We start from the raw sequence: 16,546 nt of genomic DNA, 5'->3' as shown, positions 1-16,546 counted from the left end.
TACATTTCAGAGGGAAATATTGTACTTTCTACTCCACTACATTTATTTGACAGCTTTAGTTACTTTTCAGATGAAGATTTGACACAATGGATAATATAACAAGCTTTTAAAATACAACACATTGTTAAAGATGAAACCAGTGGTTTCCAACCTTTTTGGCTTTTGACGTCTTACAAAAAGCAGTGTGTAGTCGGGGTCACATTTCACATGTCTATGAGTTGTTAACAGCTCCACCAAATAGTGATTTTTCCCTCTAAACTTCTCACATGCTTTCATTTCAATAAATGTTCAAATGATCCAATATTTCAGCAAAAATCAAAGATTAGAGAAAAAGTCCAAAAACTGAAAACAGATTTGTGTATCAGAACTTTGTTTTTTCTTCTTTCCTCTCCCATTAATCATCTCACCACCCCTCAGATTTATCTGCTGACCCTTTGGAGGGGCCCGACCCCTAGGTTGGGAACCACTGGACTAAACTAGCTAACTGTATATAAAGTAGTGTAAACTAGCTCCACCTCCAGCAGCTACAACAGTAACATGCTGCTCTAACACTGATGCTTCACTATTAATAATCTAATGATGTCATATATAATAATATATCAGTCAGAGGGACCAAACCACTACTTTTACTGCAATACTTTAACTACATCAAGCTCATAATACTTATGTACTTTTACTGCAATACTTTAACTACATCAAGCTCATAATACTTATGTACTTTTACTGCAATACTTTAACTACATCAAGCTCATAATACTTATGTACTTTTACTGCAATACTTTAACTACATCAAGCTCATAATACTTATGTACTTTTACTGCAATACTTTAACTACATCAAGCTCATAATACTTATGTACTTTTACTGCAATACTTTAACTACATCAAGCTCATAATACTTATGTACTTTTACTGCAATACTTTAACTACATCAAGCTCATAATACTTATGTACTTGTACTGCAATACTTTAACTACATCAAGCTCATAATACTTATGTACTTGTACTGCAATACTTTAACTACATCAAGCTCATAATACTTATGTACTTTTACTGCAATACTTTAACTACATCAAGCTCATAATACTTATGTACTTTTACTGCAATACTTTAACTACATTTCGCTGCCTGCAGTATGTCAGTAAATGAACTTTTAGTTACTTTCTACCACAGCTGATTACTTCTTGTGTTGAGGGTTGTATCCCTTCATGTTTTCATACTGATTTAAGCCTGTAGTGCAGCTCTGTCGGTGTGTCAGGTGTCATTGAACGTAACATTTATAAATAGTTTGAGCATTTAATGGTTTTATTATTTAGGGACTGTAGAGGTGATGGTGGGAGATGTGAGGCTCAGAGAGCAGCAGTTACTGTCAGTTTGGAGAGTAAACAGCTCTATTCACCCTGTTTGTTTACTTCTCACTCATAATGAGTCAGTTAAAAGCCTGCCTGAGGCCCCTGGACTTTGGGGCCCGGGGGCGGGACCTCAACAATGGGCCGAACAAGCAGGTGTGTGTGCTGGCAGGACCTCCCTCTCTCAGTCAGTCTCTGCAGGAGACTCAACTATCAGAGTGTTAAACTGTCAGAGTTCAACAGTAATTATTCAGACTGAATGAGGTGAACATTTTCAGAGTTTGGAGCAATGCCAGCGGTGGTCGATGCTAACACTAAGTTAGCGCCTCTTTAAAGGATACCGACCGTCAGACTGTCAGAGAGTCCATCACATCACCCAGAAGCTGTTTCACACAAGAACGCTTCTACAAATCAACTGAGCTGCTGAGTGAGTAACTGTCTCCTTCTGACTGCTGGTTCAGATCAAAGCGTCTTCCTGTTAACTACAGTCTGTATGAGTAGACAGGTGTAGCGAGGTGTGACGTCACCTGCTGGTTTCACTGGAGCTGGTTGAAGCTCAGAGCTGCAGCTTCTGTTTGGAGCCTGGAGGAGTGCAGGATGTTTCCTTCCACACTCTGGAAACAGACCCTGCTACCTCAGACCCAAGCTAACACTAGCTTACTGGGGCTAACATTAGCTGCTTTAGCTAACTTGTGCTAACAGGGCAGGTATCATTATTAAGTAACATTAAACTTAGTGAAATACTGCAACAATAGTGCGACTCAGTGTGAGTCCTGGAGCAGGTGATCCAGCTGTCAATCACAGCTGTCAATCATCACCCACACAGCAGACCTGTACTTGTATAGCACCTTTCTAGCCGTCTGACTAGTCTGTCTAGTTTGGGGTCCAGTATCTTGCTCAAGGACACATCCAGATACGGCCTGGAGGAGCAAGGAATCGAACCGCCGATCAGTGGACGACCTGCTGCACCTCCTGAACCACAGCCAAGCCGTTACTGGAGCAATAATTCCCAACATGACCACCAGCACACAGAGACCAGAATGACTCGTTGGAAACAACGACTGAGTGTTTCTGGAGAGAAGTTGAGGCTTTTTGAATGGGAGTCAGTTGGAGCAGCTGACGGTGGTTTTGGTGCTTCAGCATTAAGACGTGAGAGCAGCTGGTTGGTGTTAACAGGAAACTAACAGACGAATGTGTTTGTGATGTTTCTGTCTGTGGAAAACAAGAAGAGGAAATGAAAGCCTTCTTATTTAACTTTGATTACATTTTCAGCTCACACTGGTTTATTTTTGTCTGAGGTAACTTCAGTGTCCTCAACAGGAAGCTTCAGAGATGTTCAGAACTTCCTGACAGAAACCTCGATCCTAACAGGCCACAGCGAGCCAGAATAAATAACACTGGTTACCTGCCGGGAGTCGACTGAACAGCGTGTGTTTCTTCTTTAAATCTGCACAATGATGCTCTTGCATTTTATTATTCATGTTGCACATATAGATGTGTCGTGTTTGAGTCTTTCTGCACTAACATCCAGCTTAAATCTCCAGATTCACTGAGAGACAGTCGGAGTCAGCTGACCGTCCTGTAAACAGCTGATCCTCTCTGTGATACACAGCACTGACTGTAAGAACATTTCCATTATTCTACTAAACTAAGTGACTGTTAGACGAGCTGTCAGTGGCAAAGAAACACATTTTCATGTTGGGTATTTACCAGCTGCAACGATTAATCAATTAATTGATTAGTCGTCTTTTTTGATAATAAAATTCCAACCATTTTCTGACTGCAGCTTCTGTGATGATCAGCTGTTTAACTTTGTAACTGAACATCTTACTAAACATCATCATGAGCGCTGAGAGAAAGTAAACGCAATTATTTCAATATTTTTCAACATTTCATGCACTAAATGATTCATCTCTCAGTTATTCCATCAATTAATCCATAATGAAAATAAATGCTAGCTGTCCATCATGTTTTATTTTTCATCTGAAAGCCCTCCTGCTTGGATGGATTTGGAATCTTGTTCTGTTGCACCAAACTACTAACTTATCGTATTTATATTCAGCAGATCACAAATACCTAAAAGAACTACAGACAACCCTACTGGACTGAATATGAGTAACGTTTGGTTTGATGCTTGTAACTTCTGTCAACTAAACCGGGGAAAAGAGATCCAGGATCCAGGGTTGAGGAAAGTGCAGGACATGTACGGGGAAGATGAAGTATTTATGTCCTTTACAGAAATATCAATCAAATATGACTTTACAAAGAATCATTTCAATTATCTTTAACTCCTCATTAGAGGTAACAATCACAGGACATTATGATAAAGGTTTAATTTCCTCTTTGTATGACTTGTATTAAGATTATAGAAGGAAGATATTGATGATGACATATCTTGTAAGAAGGCTCAGAGGCAGACAGTCAACAGTAGCTGGAAACAGTATAAATGGTTGACGTGTACAGACGTAACTCCTGTTAAACAAGTTTAATGAACATTCCTGATATCATGAGGCGAGAGGGACACTGTACCGCTGTATATGGGAACGTGTGACAGTGAAATTCTTTTGATATTATTAATGTGATTGATCAGATTTGATCAAAGACCACTGGAGCCTGAGCTCTTCATTCTGGGTGTATATCAGTCTACGGTATATATCCCACCAACCCAAACTCACAAAGCAGAGAGCTTAGATTCATAGATGTGTGTATATTACAAGCTAAATGTATAATTACTCTTAATTGGAAAGAATCAGAATGTGGATTAAAGACATTACGTCAAACATGTCAGTGGAAAAGATAACGTACATTATTAGACGTAAACAAAATGTCTGATATTTGGACCTTTTATGTACTTCTGAAGACATGAAGTTAATGTTGGTAACCTGCTTCTGAGGGAGGAACACCCTTTACTTTATTTATTTTATTTGATTATTATTATTATTACCTTGTTTTGTTGTTGGTATGTGTGTATTCAGTGGAGAGGGATGGGGGGAGAACAGGGTGAAATATGTTTGCTATGTTCTATATAACTGTTACTCACCATATAATATGATGTGTAATGCAAACTGAAAACCAGTAAATATGTTGATAAAAAAAATATTGCCTCGGCCTGACAGTCTGAGTCCAGCACTGACTAAACTCTGCTGAAAGGTTCTGTACGTAGAGTCCAGACCCGTTTATATACCAGACTGATCTGTGATCTGTGTTCTCAGCAGGATGAATGGTAAGAGAGCCCCGCCCACCTACTCCTCCAGCCAATCAGAGACAGCCGCAGGGTCCAGGTGAGTGAACACGCTGCTGCTGCTGCTGCTGGTATATAAACATTTACAGATCTGTGTAACTATGAAGCTGCTCTCAGTGTTGAAGAGTCTGAGCTGCAGATCTGAACCCTCTGCTGATGCTCCATGTTCAGGTGCAGCCCTCTGGACACCGCAGGCTTCCTGTCCTTCAGCACCATGTCCTGGATGTCTGCCGTCATGTGGTCCATGTCCAGGAAGAAGCTGGACTTCAGCTCCCTCGGTCTGTCTCCTCTGGATGGAGCTGACGTCAACGCAGACGAGTGAGACGACCAGAATAACATGAACTATTATAATGTTGCTTTATGTTGAACATTTAAATGTTAAAATGCAGAAGGCTTTCATAACGAAGCAGGCAGATTAAAATCCTGATATAGTAAAAAAGCAGCAATGATTAGTCGTTTCCTCGATTAGTGATCAACTATTGGATTAGTCACCAGCTATTCTGATAATTGATTAATCGTTTTGAGCCATTTTTAAGAAAAAAAGTCCAAATTCTCTGATTCCAGCTTCTTAAACGTGATTATTTCCTGGTTTCTTTAGTCTCTATGTCAGTAAACTGAATATCTTTGACATTTGAAGACGTCGTCTTTGGCTTTAATCCACATTTTTCACCATTTTCTGACATTTTATGGACAAAATAAATAATCAATAAATCAAAGAAATAACCGACAGATCGACACCAGAAATCCCCGTGTGTCAGGTAAACACGATATGTTTTTATATCTACAAGCTCCAAATGAAACCAGTCTGGTGTGTGAAGGTGAGTGTTTCCAGGAGCCTGATGACTGTGTTCATGTTCATGTGTTAATGTTCATGTGTTCATGTGTTAATGTTCATGTGTTAATGTGTTAATGTTCATGTGTTCATGTGTTCATGTTCATGTGTTCATGTGTTCATATTCATGTGTTCATATTCATGTGTTCATGTGTTCATGTTCATGTGTTCATATTCATGTGTTCATATTCATGTGTTCATGTGTTCATATTCATGTGTTCATGTTCATGTGTTCATGTGTTCATATTCATGTGTTCATGTTCATGTGTTCATGTGTTCATATTCATGTGTTCATGTTCATGTGTTCATATTCATGTGTTCATGTTCATGTGTTCATGTGTTCATATTCATGTGTTCATGTTCATGTGTTCATGTGTTCATATTCATGTGTTCATGTTCATGTGTTCATATTCATGTGTTCATGTTCATGTGTTCATGTGTTCATATTCATGTGTTCATATTCATGTGTTCATGTGTTCATATTCATGTGTTCATGTTCATGTGTTCATGTGTTCATATTCATGTGTTCATATTCATGTGTTCATGTGTTCATATTCATGTGTTCATGTTCATGTGTTCATGTTCATGTGTTCATGTGTTCATATTCATGTGTTCATATTCATGTGTTCATGTGTTCATATTCATGTGTTCATATTCATGTGTTCATGTGTTCATATTCATGTGTTCATTTTCATGTGTTCATGTTCATGTGTTCATGTGTTCATATTCATGTGTTCATATTCATGTGTTCATGTGTTCATATTCATGTGTTCATATTCATGTGTTCATGTGTTCATATTCATGTGTTCATGTGTTCATATTCATGTGTTCATATTCATGTGTTCATGTGTTCATATTCATGTGTTCATATTCATGTGTTCATATTCATGTGTTCATGTGTTCATATTCATGTGTTCATATTCATGTGTTCATGTGTTCATATTCATGTGTTCATATTCATGTGTTCATGTGTTCATATTCATGTGTTCATATTCATGTGTTCATATTCATGTGTTCATGTGTTCATATTCATGTGTTCATATTCATGTGTTCATGTGTTCATATTCATGTGTTCATATTCATGTGTTCATGTGTTCATATTCATGTGTTCATGTGTTCATATTCATGTGTTCATATTCATGTGTTCATGTGTTCATATTCATGTGTTCATATTCATGTGTTCATGTGTTCATATTCATGTGTTCATGTGTTCATATTCATGTGTTCATATTCATGTGTTCATGTGTTCATGTTCATGTGTTCATGTGTTCATGTGTGTGAAGGCTGCAGAGACTCTGGGAGGAGGAGGTGTGTAAAGTTGGTCTACAGAAAGCGTCTCTGACTCGAGTGCTACTTCGCTTCCAGAGATCCAGACTGCTGCTGGTCCTCTTCATCACTGTCCTCTTCATGATGGCTCTGTTTGTCGGCTCAGTGAGTCACACTTACATCCGTTTCATGTCCTCATAACTACCATCAATCAATCATTTCATGTCCTCATAACTACCATCAATCAATCATTTCATGTCCTCATAACTACCATCAATCAATCATTTAATGTCCTCATAACTATCATCAATCAATCATTTCATGTCCTCATAAGTCTCCATCTGTCCTCTCGGTGTGTAACATCTCCTTCCGTCTTCAGGGTATCCTGATCCATGAGTTCGTCAGCTACATCGTCCAGCCGGAGGCGTCCTCAGTGCTGGGGGGCGTGGCTCTGTGTCTGGGTCTGGTGTCCGTGGAGATGTTCAGGGTGGGCTGTCTCACTCTGAGCTGGGCTCTTAACCTGAGGACCGGCATCAGGCTGAAGACGGCGTTCTGCATGCTGGGCTTCCACAAGATCGTCTCTCTGAGGACACACAGCGGAGTCTCTGTGGGACAGGTTCAACCTGAACGCCATGTTTTACACTGCAGGAGGAGGAATCCTCCCATGTTCTCCACAGTCACATGTGTCACATGTGTCATATGTTTCATATGTTTCACATTACACGTGTCACATGTTCTGTGTCCAGTACAGAGAGAGACTAGGACAGGTTAGCCTAGCTTAGCATAAAGACTGAAAGCAAAGGGAAACTGTTAGCCTAGCTTAATGCAAAGACTGGGAGCAGTGAGAAACTGTTAGCCTAGCTTAGCATAAAGACTGAAAGATTAAAAAGCACAACGTGGTGTAAAGTAGATAAATGATCTCAGCCAGTTAACGGTGAAATGCTGCTTATATATTCACGCCTCAATAATCCAATAACAGTTTCCAGAGCTGTAAATTGACTGCAGGCTGTTATCAGACATTCAGTTTTCTCTAAATATAGAAACTTATTCCAGTAAAATTACCTTTATTCTTAAAATATTACAACTTTTCCCTGAAATGCTCAGATTCATTCTTGTAATATTGAGATGTTTTGTCTTTGAAGCTCAGTGACTAAATATGTGTATGTGTGTGTGTGTGTGTGCATGTGTGTGGTGTGTGTGTGTGCGTGTGTGTGTGCATGTGTGTGTGTGTGCGTGCGTGTGTTACAGATGGTGAACATGTTGACCAATGACAGCTACCGGCTGTTTGAAGCCGTCCTATTGGCTCCTCTCGTGCTGCCGTTTCCCCTCCTGCTCATCAGCTGCTCCGTCTACTGCTGCTACATCCTGCACTACACCGCCCTGATCGGCGTCCTCATCTTCCTCCTCTTCATCCTGCTGCAGGTCTGTGGACGCACAGCAGCTTCATGTGTAGCGTACAGACACGAGACGCAATGTGAACATGTGACTCTCAGACAGAAACACACAACACACTTTAACTTTATCACCATTTATCCCTCCAGTTAATGATGTGAGTTCACATTAACTGCATATAATATTTCTGTGATGTCATACAGCTGCAGTCAGACGGAGCGCTTTGATAGGTTGAACTGATGGTGGATTTTTAGCGCCCTCTGCTGGATCACAAGAGAACTACATCAAACAGTCTGTTACACTTATTTAAATTCAAACAGTTTGAATATTTAGTTTAATCCTCACGTTCAGTTAATAGTTTGAATAAAAAGTGAGCTGCAGCGAACAATTATTGTCATTATCGATTAATCTGATGATTATTTGATTAATTGTTTTGTTTATAAAATGTTAGAAAATACTGAAGAATGTCACATGTCCTCGATAACCTGACGGGTGTTTAGTTGGAGCAGCAGATAAAAACTCAACATGTTCAGTTTACAGTCAACAAGGACGAAGATTAATCAATTCATTTACTAGTGATTGATCCATTAACGGACTATCAACGTCAATGTGTGTGTGTGTGTGTGTGTGTGTGTGTGTGTGTGTATATGTGTGTATATATGTGTGTGTGTGTGTATATGTGTATATATGTGTGTATATGTGTGTGTGTGTGTGTGTGTGTGTATATGTGTGTGTGTGTGTATATGTGTATATATGTGTGTATATGTGTGTGTGTGTGTGTGTGTGTGTGTGTGTATATGTGTGTGTGTGTGTATATGTGTATATATGTGTGTATATGTGTGTGTGTGTATATGTGTGTATGTGTGTGTATATGTGTGTGTGTGTGTGTGTGTGTGTGTGTGTATATGTGTGTGTGTGTGTATATGTGTATATATGTGTGTATATGTGTGTGTGTGTGTGTGTGTGTGTGTGTGTATATGTGTATGTGTGTATATGTGTGTACATGTGTGTATATGTGTGTGTGTGTGTGTGTGTGTATATGTGTGTGTGTGTGTATATGTGTATATATGTGTGTATATGTGTGTGTGTGTATGTGTGTGTGTATATGTATATGTGTGTGTGTGTGTGTGTGTGTATATGTGTGTGTGTATATATGTGTGTGTATATGTGTGTGTGTGTATGTGTGTGTGTATATGTATATGTGTGTGTGTGTGTGTGTGTGTATATGTGTGTGTGTATATATGTGTGTGTATATGTGTGTGTGTGTGTGTGTGTGTATCAGTTTGTGTTTGCCAGGCTCATCAACATGTACCAGCAGAGATCCGTGTTCATCACAGACAGTCGAGTTCGGACCGTTAACGAGGTTCTGACCTGCTTCAGACTCATCAAGATGTTGGTGCTGGAAGACTCGTTTGAGAAGAAGATCACAGGTATGAACAGACTAATCAGAACTCCAGATCAATGCAGTCAGCGAGGATTGATTTATTTATTTACTTGTTGGTTTATTTAACAGGTACAGTGCATAATGATAATTAATAAACACTGCTGTAAATGCACCAGAGTTAGTCGAGAGGATATTTATAAGCATGCAGAACAACAATGACGTTGTCAGGTACTATTTAAAACATGCAACACAGAGTCTCATAAATCAAGATAAAATAAATAAATACAATAAGATATTAATATAAATATAGATTCAATAAGACCACATTGTGCTGCACAGACATAACAAACATGCTCATTGTGTAAAATACATAAACCAGTCTGACACATGAAGGCCTCAGGAAGACCTGCAGCAGCATGAAGGTTTATTACAGGATGAGTTTGTCTGTCAGACGTCAGGAACGCAGAGACGAGGATGTTGGAGAAAGCTGCTTTCATCCAGAACTTCAGTGTGACCATCAGCCCTCTCATCCCCATCATCGCCGCCGCGTGCACCTTCATCGTTCACACGGCGCTGGGCTTCCCGCTCAGCATCGACACGGTGAGTAAACATCCCTCAACAACACAATCGCTTCCTCCAGTTCTTCATATTCTGGCATTTAGGATCAGAATTAGGACTAAAATCCACAATCTGACTCTCGAACAGACATTATTTTAGACATATCGATGAATTCATACCGAACATGTGTTAATGAAATGCTGCTGCAGGACAACATGAAGCTACACGGAGACACTGTGGATAAATTATAATAACTAAGCAAAGGTCAGAGGTCAACACAGATATTTACTCTCATACCAACACAGTCTGATGGAAACCAGAGACTCAGGAACCTGAAGATACCGAGATAACAGATTCAGATCCGTTTATATGACTTATGTTGATGTTAAACGACCATATTTACTCTGAATTTCCTGTTTTATGAATTGAACCCCCCCCCCCCAGGCAGGACTCTCCCTGCAGCTTCATTTACATTTTATTGGTTCCTGCTGTGGAAATGATGTAAATATGTCTGACATGAACTATACAAACACATGTGACTGAATAAATGAGGACAAGTGATTAAATGTGTTTCCTGTCTGTCTGAATGTGAGAAACAACAGAAACATGTTTCTAACGACTGCAGACACTTTATGACTCCGCTGATCAGAATGATCGAATATAAAACTGACTGCAGAGATGTTAAAGGGTCTTCTGGCTTCACTCTGTTTCTTCATCAGGCGATTCCAGTCGTCACCATCTTCAACAGCATGCGTTTCATCCTGCCCGTGGCGCCCACCGCCGTCAAGTGCCTGGCTGAAGCTGCCGTGTCCGTGCGCCGCCTGAAGGTACCTGATCCTGTCTGAACGCCTGAAACATCGAGACTCTCCTAAAGAGTCTGAGACCTTCACTTTAAGGTGCTTCAGCCTCAAGACATAGAGCTGCTGATTGGTCCGTTCAGTGTGACATCACTCAGGTGTGTGTGTGTGTGTGTGTGTGTGTGTGTGTGTGTGTGTGTGTGTGTGTGTGTGCACTGCAGAAGTTGCTGCTGATAGAGAATCCAGAGTCCTACGTGCTCCAGAAGTCAGTCATCAGGTCAGCAGCCGTCGTCATGGACAACGCTACCCTGTCGTGGACGGGACCGCTCCACCCCCCCCACACGGAGGACAGGGACGACCTGGCGTCCAAACAGGGACACACCGAGGCCCCGCCCACCCTGAGGAACATCTCCTTCACCCTGCCGAAGGTCAGAAACCCGTTAATGTGACAGTTAATAAGTCTGGACTCATCTGATGTTACAGCAGCAGCACAGAGTCATCAAAACACACGTCTTAACAATGATGGTTACCAGGCAACATACACAGAGACGACGTGTGTATTACACAGTTTCACACCGATGTACTGAACTCAAACAAACTTATTTCTAGAGGACGGTTTATGATGTTAGACGTTCCTTCCATACATTCCCTTAAACATCTCATTCAAAACTCCACACAGTCTGGTGGCAACATAATCCTTGAATCAGCGCCGTTCACTCGCCATACTGACACACAGACTCACTGATCAGCTGATGTCATCGTTCAGTAAAACCTCAGATTTACACTCTGGAGACACTCACAGATTGATTTGACTCATTCTGACGCTGAAGCTTCATATTAGCTTCAGATAAACTTTTAAATACATGTTTGCACAGAAGGAGGACTGTGGATTTTGTCCTCCATCACTTCCATTGTAAGGTCATTATGAAGGGATCTTCTAATGGTCAGTATGAACAGGAGGAATGATTACAGCAAGAAACAGCTTTAATGTTCATTTGATGACTGACTGTTGGTTTAATACACACTTAATAAACTGTGAACTCGTCCTTTAAAGATGAATTTGAAGTGAACCTGCAGGTGTTTGTGCACACTGACAGTGAGTCTGACTGTTAAACCGTCATGTAATTTGAAAACATAACAGCTCTATAATCTGGAGATACGGGGTTTATATCCAACAGTGACCATAACGAGGCTCATGGATCAATACGGATCAATACAGTACGTAACTGTGTATGTGTGTTTGTGTGCAGGGCCGGCTGCTGGGTGTGTGTGGGTCTGTGGGCAGCGGGAAGACGTCGCTGATCTGCAGTCTGCTGGAACAGGTGGGTCTGTAAACACCTGGACCACAGAGCTGTCACATGACTGTCACATGACTGTCAAATGACTGTCACATGACTGTCACATGACTCATTGTCTGGAGTTTATGAATCCTTATGTTTAACTGAATATTCATTCAGCATCATCGTGGATGTTATTGGTTTATTTTAGCAGCTTGTTCAGTCCAGTAGTTTGGATAAATGTAAATAATTTGATTAACTGTGAATGTTAGGAAGTTATTATGCTGCGACTGCAATAATTAATATGAATTCAAGAAATCTCCACAGTAATATTGTGAGATCTTCAGTTTAGTTAAATTACAGCAACTTTTCCACATAAACGTCTGAATCAGCAGCTGCTTGTGGTTTGGACCAATCGTGGTGTTTGGTGTGGCGGCAACTGACGACAAACACGATGCCATAGACGAGCAAAACTGTTCCCAAATGTTCCCAAATGTTCCCAGATGAGGTTTGATTCAGTGAGTCAGGAGACATAATCTGCCTCAAACATCAACATCCAACTAGATTTATTTTAATAACATTATTGATGATTTTATTTGCTGCTGATGTTGAGCTGAAAGTTTATTTAATAAAGGTTATAAATGGAACTCAAGTACAGTATTTTCTGTTTCATAGAACGTTGAGTCCTCATGGTTCTCATGTTCAGCTGAAATATAGTTGTGATCTGCAGGAAGTCGTTACGTACGACTCTTCACTGGCAGCAGTTTAAATAAATCACATTATTTTACTTTGATTGCAGTTTTTCTCAATTTCCTGCAATTTTACTGCAAAAACAGACATAAAACATCACAAACTGTATCACAAGTTTTGAGAAAAGCTGCTGCAAAATCAAACATTTTTGTCCTCAATAATCATCAAACTGAATAAAGTACAACATCGGGTCCTTCGTCCTCCTGACAGCAGCTCTGTTGTTTCATTCAGACTGAATAAAGACACCTGTGACAGGTGTTACTGCAGCTTTATTATTTTATCATTACCAAGTTACACAGGAGCTTAAAGCGTCTATTACTATCTTGAAAAGCAGTCTGTAAAGAAAAAATATTACTGTTATTCATAAATCCCCAAAAGACAAACTTTGCAGCCTCTGTCCTCAGCGTGTCGTCCTGTTAAACTATGAAGCAGAAATAAAGACTCTGTCGTCTTCGTGTCCCAGATGCACCTGCAGCAGGGCTCCGTCTCCGTCCACGGATCCGTCGCCTACGTCTCCCAGCAGGCCTGGATCTTCTACGGGACCGTCCAAGACAACATCCTGATGGGGGAACGTTTGGACCGTCCCAGGTAAACTTACACATGACAACTGTCCTTCTGTCCTTCTGGTATCCGTGTGTTTCCATAGTGACAGAGTGATGTCTCCGCAGGTACAACAGAGTCCTCAGCTGCTGCAGCCTGGACAAAGACCTGGACATCCTGCCGTATGGAGACCAGACGATGGTGAGAAACTGTCTCTGTGTGGACACCTGAGTCTCTGTGTGGACACCCGAGACTCTGTGTGGACACCTGAGACTCTGTATGGACACCCGAGACTCTGTGTGGACACCTGAGACTCTGTGTGGACATCTGAGTCTCTGTGTGGACATCTGAGTCTCTGTGTGGACACCTGAGACTCTGTGTGGACACCTGAGACTCTGTGTGGACACCTGAGACTCTGTGTGGACACCTGAGTCTCTGTGTGGACATCTGAGACTCTGTGAGGACACCTGAGACTCTGTGTGGACACCTGAATCTCTGTATGTGTCAGAGTCCTCACAGAGTCATGTGTGTGTATGTGTGTGTGTCAGAGTCCTCACAGAGTCATGTGTGTGTGTATGTGTGTGTGTCAGAGTCCTCACAGATACATGTATGTGTGTGTGTGTGTGTGTCAGAGTCCTCACGGAGTCATGTATGTGTGTATGTGTGTGTGTGTGTCAGAGTCCTCACAGATACATGTATGTGTGTGTGTGTGTGTGTCAGAGTCCTCACGGAGTCATGTATGTGTGTATGTGTGTGTGTGTGTCAGAGTCCTCACAGATACATGTATGTGTGTATGTGTGTGTGTGTGTCAGAGTCCTCACAGACTCGTGTGTGTGTATGTGTGTGTGTCATAGTCCTCACAGAGTCATGTATGTGTGTATGTGTGTGTGTCAGAGTCCTCACAGATACATGTATGTGTGTATGTGTGTGTGTGTCAGAGTCTTCATGGAGTCATGTATGTGTGTATGTGTGTGTGTCATAGTCCTCACAGAGTCATGTATGTGTGTATGTGTGTGTGTCATAGTCCTCACAGAGTCATGTATGTGTGTATGTGTGTGTGTCAGAGTCCTCACAGAGTCATGTATGTGTGTATGTGTGTGTGTTTGCAGCTGGGGGAGCAGGGGGTGAACCTGTCGGGGGGGCAGAAACAGCGGATCAGTCTGGCCCGAGCCGTGTACTCCGACAGGGACGTGTACCTGCTGGACGACCCGCTGTCCGCCGTCGACGCCCACGTGGGACAACAGCTGTTTGAGGAGATCATCAGGAAGGAGCTGCGGGGGAAGTCCGTCATACTGGTGACGCACCAGCTGCAGGTGGGACTCTGATCACTGGAACAGATATATCATATAAATTATATTTATTTTCATATTTTTTAATTATTATAGTATTCATTATTATTATCTGGTGTATTATCCGTACTTGTATGATTTAACATGTTTTTATATCGGATGTTAATTTTGTTCCTTTTTGTGTACAAACCTTGAAATCCTTGAAATTGGGCTGAATATCCAGGCCCTCAGAGAAGAAGGATGCTGATTGATTGATTGATTGATTGATTCGTCTTGACTGCACATGGAGTTCAGCAAACTGTTAATGAGACACATTAAGTTTCACATATGAATGACGTTAACGAGTCCGACTTTGATAATTGTTTCAATCACTTTTTAAGTGAAAAATGCCAAATATCAGCCGGCTCCGCCTCCTGAAGTCTGAGGATTTGATGCTTTTCACACTGAACTCTGCAGAATCATAACGGCAGTTTTTAATATTTTCTGACATTTTATAGACGATGAATCAATAAAATAATCGTCAGTTGAAGCTCCAGAGTCATGAACAGACAGAAAAACACTCGTCTGACCTGAAATCAGAAAGTCTGAAAGAATTTACAGTTTAAATATAAAAATAAAACAAACACGTGATCGTCGTCATCCAACATCCAGTAAACAGCTGATTACTGCAGCGCTGACCAGCATCATGAGTTGCAACTGACCAACTCTGTCTGTTGTGTGTCTGTTGTCTGTCTGTTGTGTGTCTGTTGTGTGTCTGTTGTGTGTGTCTGTTGTGTGTCTGTTGTGTGTCTGTTGTGTGTCTGTTGTCTGTTGTGTGTCTGTGTCTGTTGTGTGTCTGTGTCTGTTGTGTGTCTGTTGTCTGTTGTGTGTCTGTTGTGTGTCTGTGTCTGTTGTGTGTCTGTGGTGTGTCTGTTGTGTGTCTGTTGTGTGTCTGTGGTGTGTCTGTTGTGTGTCTGTTGTGTGTCTGTGTCCGTTGTGTGTCTGTTGTGTGTCTGTTGTGTGTCTGTTGTGTGTCCGTTGTGTGTCTGTTGTGTGTCTGTGTCTGTTGTGTGTCTGTTGTGTGTCCGTTGTGTGTCTGTTGTGTGTGTGTCTGTGGTGTGTCTGTTGTGTGTCTGTTGTGTATCTGTTGTGTGTCTGTTGTGTGTCTGTTGTCTGTGTCTGTTGTGTGTCTGTTGTGTGTCTGTTGTGTGTCTGTTGTCTGTCTGTGTCTGTGTCTGTTGTGTGTCTGTTGTCTGTTGTCTGTTGTGTGTCTGTCTGTGTCTGTTGTGTGTCTGTTGCGTGTCTGTTGTGTGTCTGTTGTCTCTGTCTGTTGTGTGTCTGTTGTGTGTCTGTTGTGTGTCTGTTGTGTGTCTGTTGTGTGTCTGTTGCGTGTCTGTTGTGTGTCTGTTGTGTGTCTGTTGTGTGTCTGTGGTATCAGTACATGGAGTTCTGTGATGAGGTTCTGGTCTTGAAGGACGGGGCGGTTCTAGAAGCAGGGAGCCACGTGGAGCTGCTGCAGGCGGAGCGACATTATTCTGAGCTGATCAGCAAACACCTGACGGAGCAGCGTTCAGTAAGACCCACACAGCTGCTCACAGCTGCACTGTTTGTTTAATACAGTTTAATCCAGTTTTAACGGTACAAAGAGCAGCAGTCCCTCCCTCCAGGAAGTAGCAGTATGCAGTATGAGAGAGCTTCCCTCTGTTGTGAACCAGCAGCTGCTTGTGGTTTGGACCAATCGTGGTGTTTGGTGTGGCGGTAACTGACGACAAATCTCACCTGCCAACAAACACGATACCACAGACGAGCAAAACTGTTCCCAAATGTTCCCAAATGTTCCCAAATGTTCCCAAATGTTCCCAAATGTTCCCAAATGTTCCCAGATGAGGTTTG

At 41.4% G+C, this 16,546-nt stretch overlaps 1 protein-coding gene across 3 annotated transcripts in view; it reads left to right on the top strand.

Annotated features, from left to right (window-relative positions):
• The first annotated feature begins 1,554 nt into the window (after window positions 1-1,554).
• The window catches only part of LOC121903236 (ATP-binding cassette sub-family C member 11-like), a 27,948-nt gene continuing 12,956 nt past the window's right edge, over window positions 1,555-16,546 (top strand). The window contains exons 1-16 of one of the 3 annotated variants that reach the window (XM_042420075.1): window positions 1,555-1,775; window positions 2,893-2,968; window positions 4,561-4,629; window positions 4,761-4,907; window positions 6,705-6,852; window positions 7,067-7,303; window positions 7,936-8,109; window positions 9,362-9,509; window positions 9,915-10,063; window positions 10,741-10,848; window positions 11,040-11,246; window positions 12,069-12,140; window positions 13,309-13,433; window positions 13,514-13,586; window positions 14,495-14,698; window positions 16,092-16,226. In XM_042420075.1, coding sequence (XP_042276009.1) covers window positions 4,565-4,629; window positions 4,761-4,907; window positions 6,705-6,852; window positions 7,067-7,303; window positions 7,936-8,109; window positions 9,362-9,509; window positions 9,915-10,063; window positions 10,741-10,848; window positions 11,040-11,246; window positions 12,069-12,140; window positions 13,309-13,433; window positions 13,514-13,586; window positions 14,495-14,698; window positions 16,092-16,226 — 1,992 coding nt within the window. In that variant the 5' untranslated portion in view covers window positions 1,555-1,775; window positions 2,893-2,968; window positions 4,561-4,564. Of the gene's footprint in view, window positions 1,776-2,892; window positions 2,969-4,560; window positions 4,630-4,760; window positions 4,908-6,704; window positions 6,853-7,066; window positions 7,304-7,400; window positions 7,455-7,935; window positions 8,110-9,361; window positions 9,510-9,914; window positions 10,064-10,740; window positions 10,849-11,039; window positions 11,247-12,068; window positions 12,141-13,082; window positions 13,101-13,308; window positions 13,434-13,513; window positions 13,587-14,494; window positions 14,699-16,091; window positions 16,227-16,546 lie in introns of those variants that run through there. The other 2 variants (XM_042420084.1, XM_042420092.1) reach the window with 2 other exon arrangements.

The sequence above is a fragment of the Thunnus maccoyii genome, chromosome 1 (genome assembly GCF_910596095.1).
Source record: "Thunnus maccoyii chromosome 1, fThuMac1.1, whole genome shotgun sequence".
NCBI classification, from domain to species: Eukaryota; Metazoa; Chordata; class Actinopteri; order Scombriformes; family Scombridae; genus Thunnus; species Thunnus maccoyii.
Note: the sequence above shows the minus strand (reverse complement) of the source record. Positions and strands in the feature narration are given on the sequence as shown.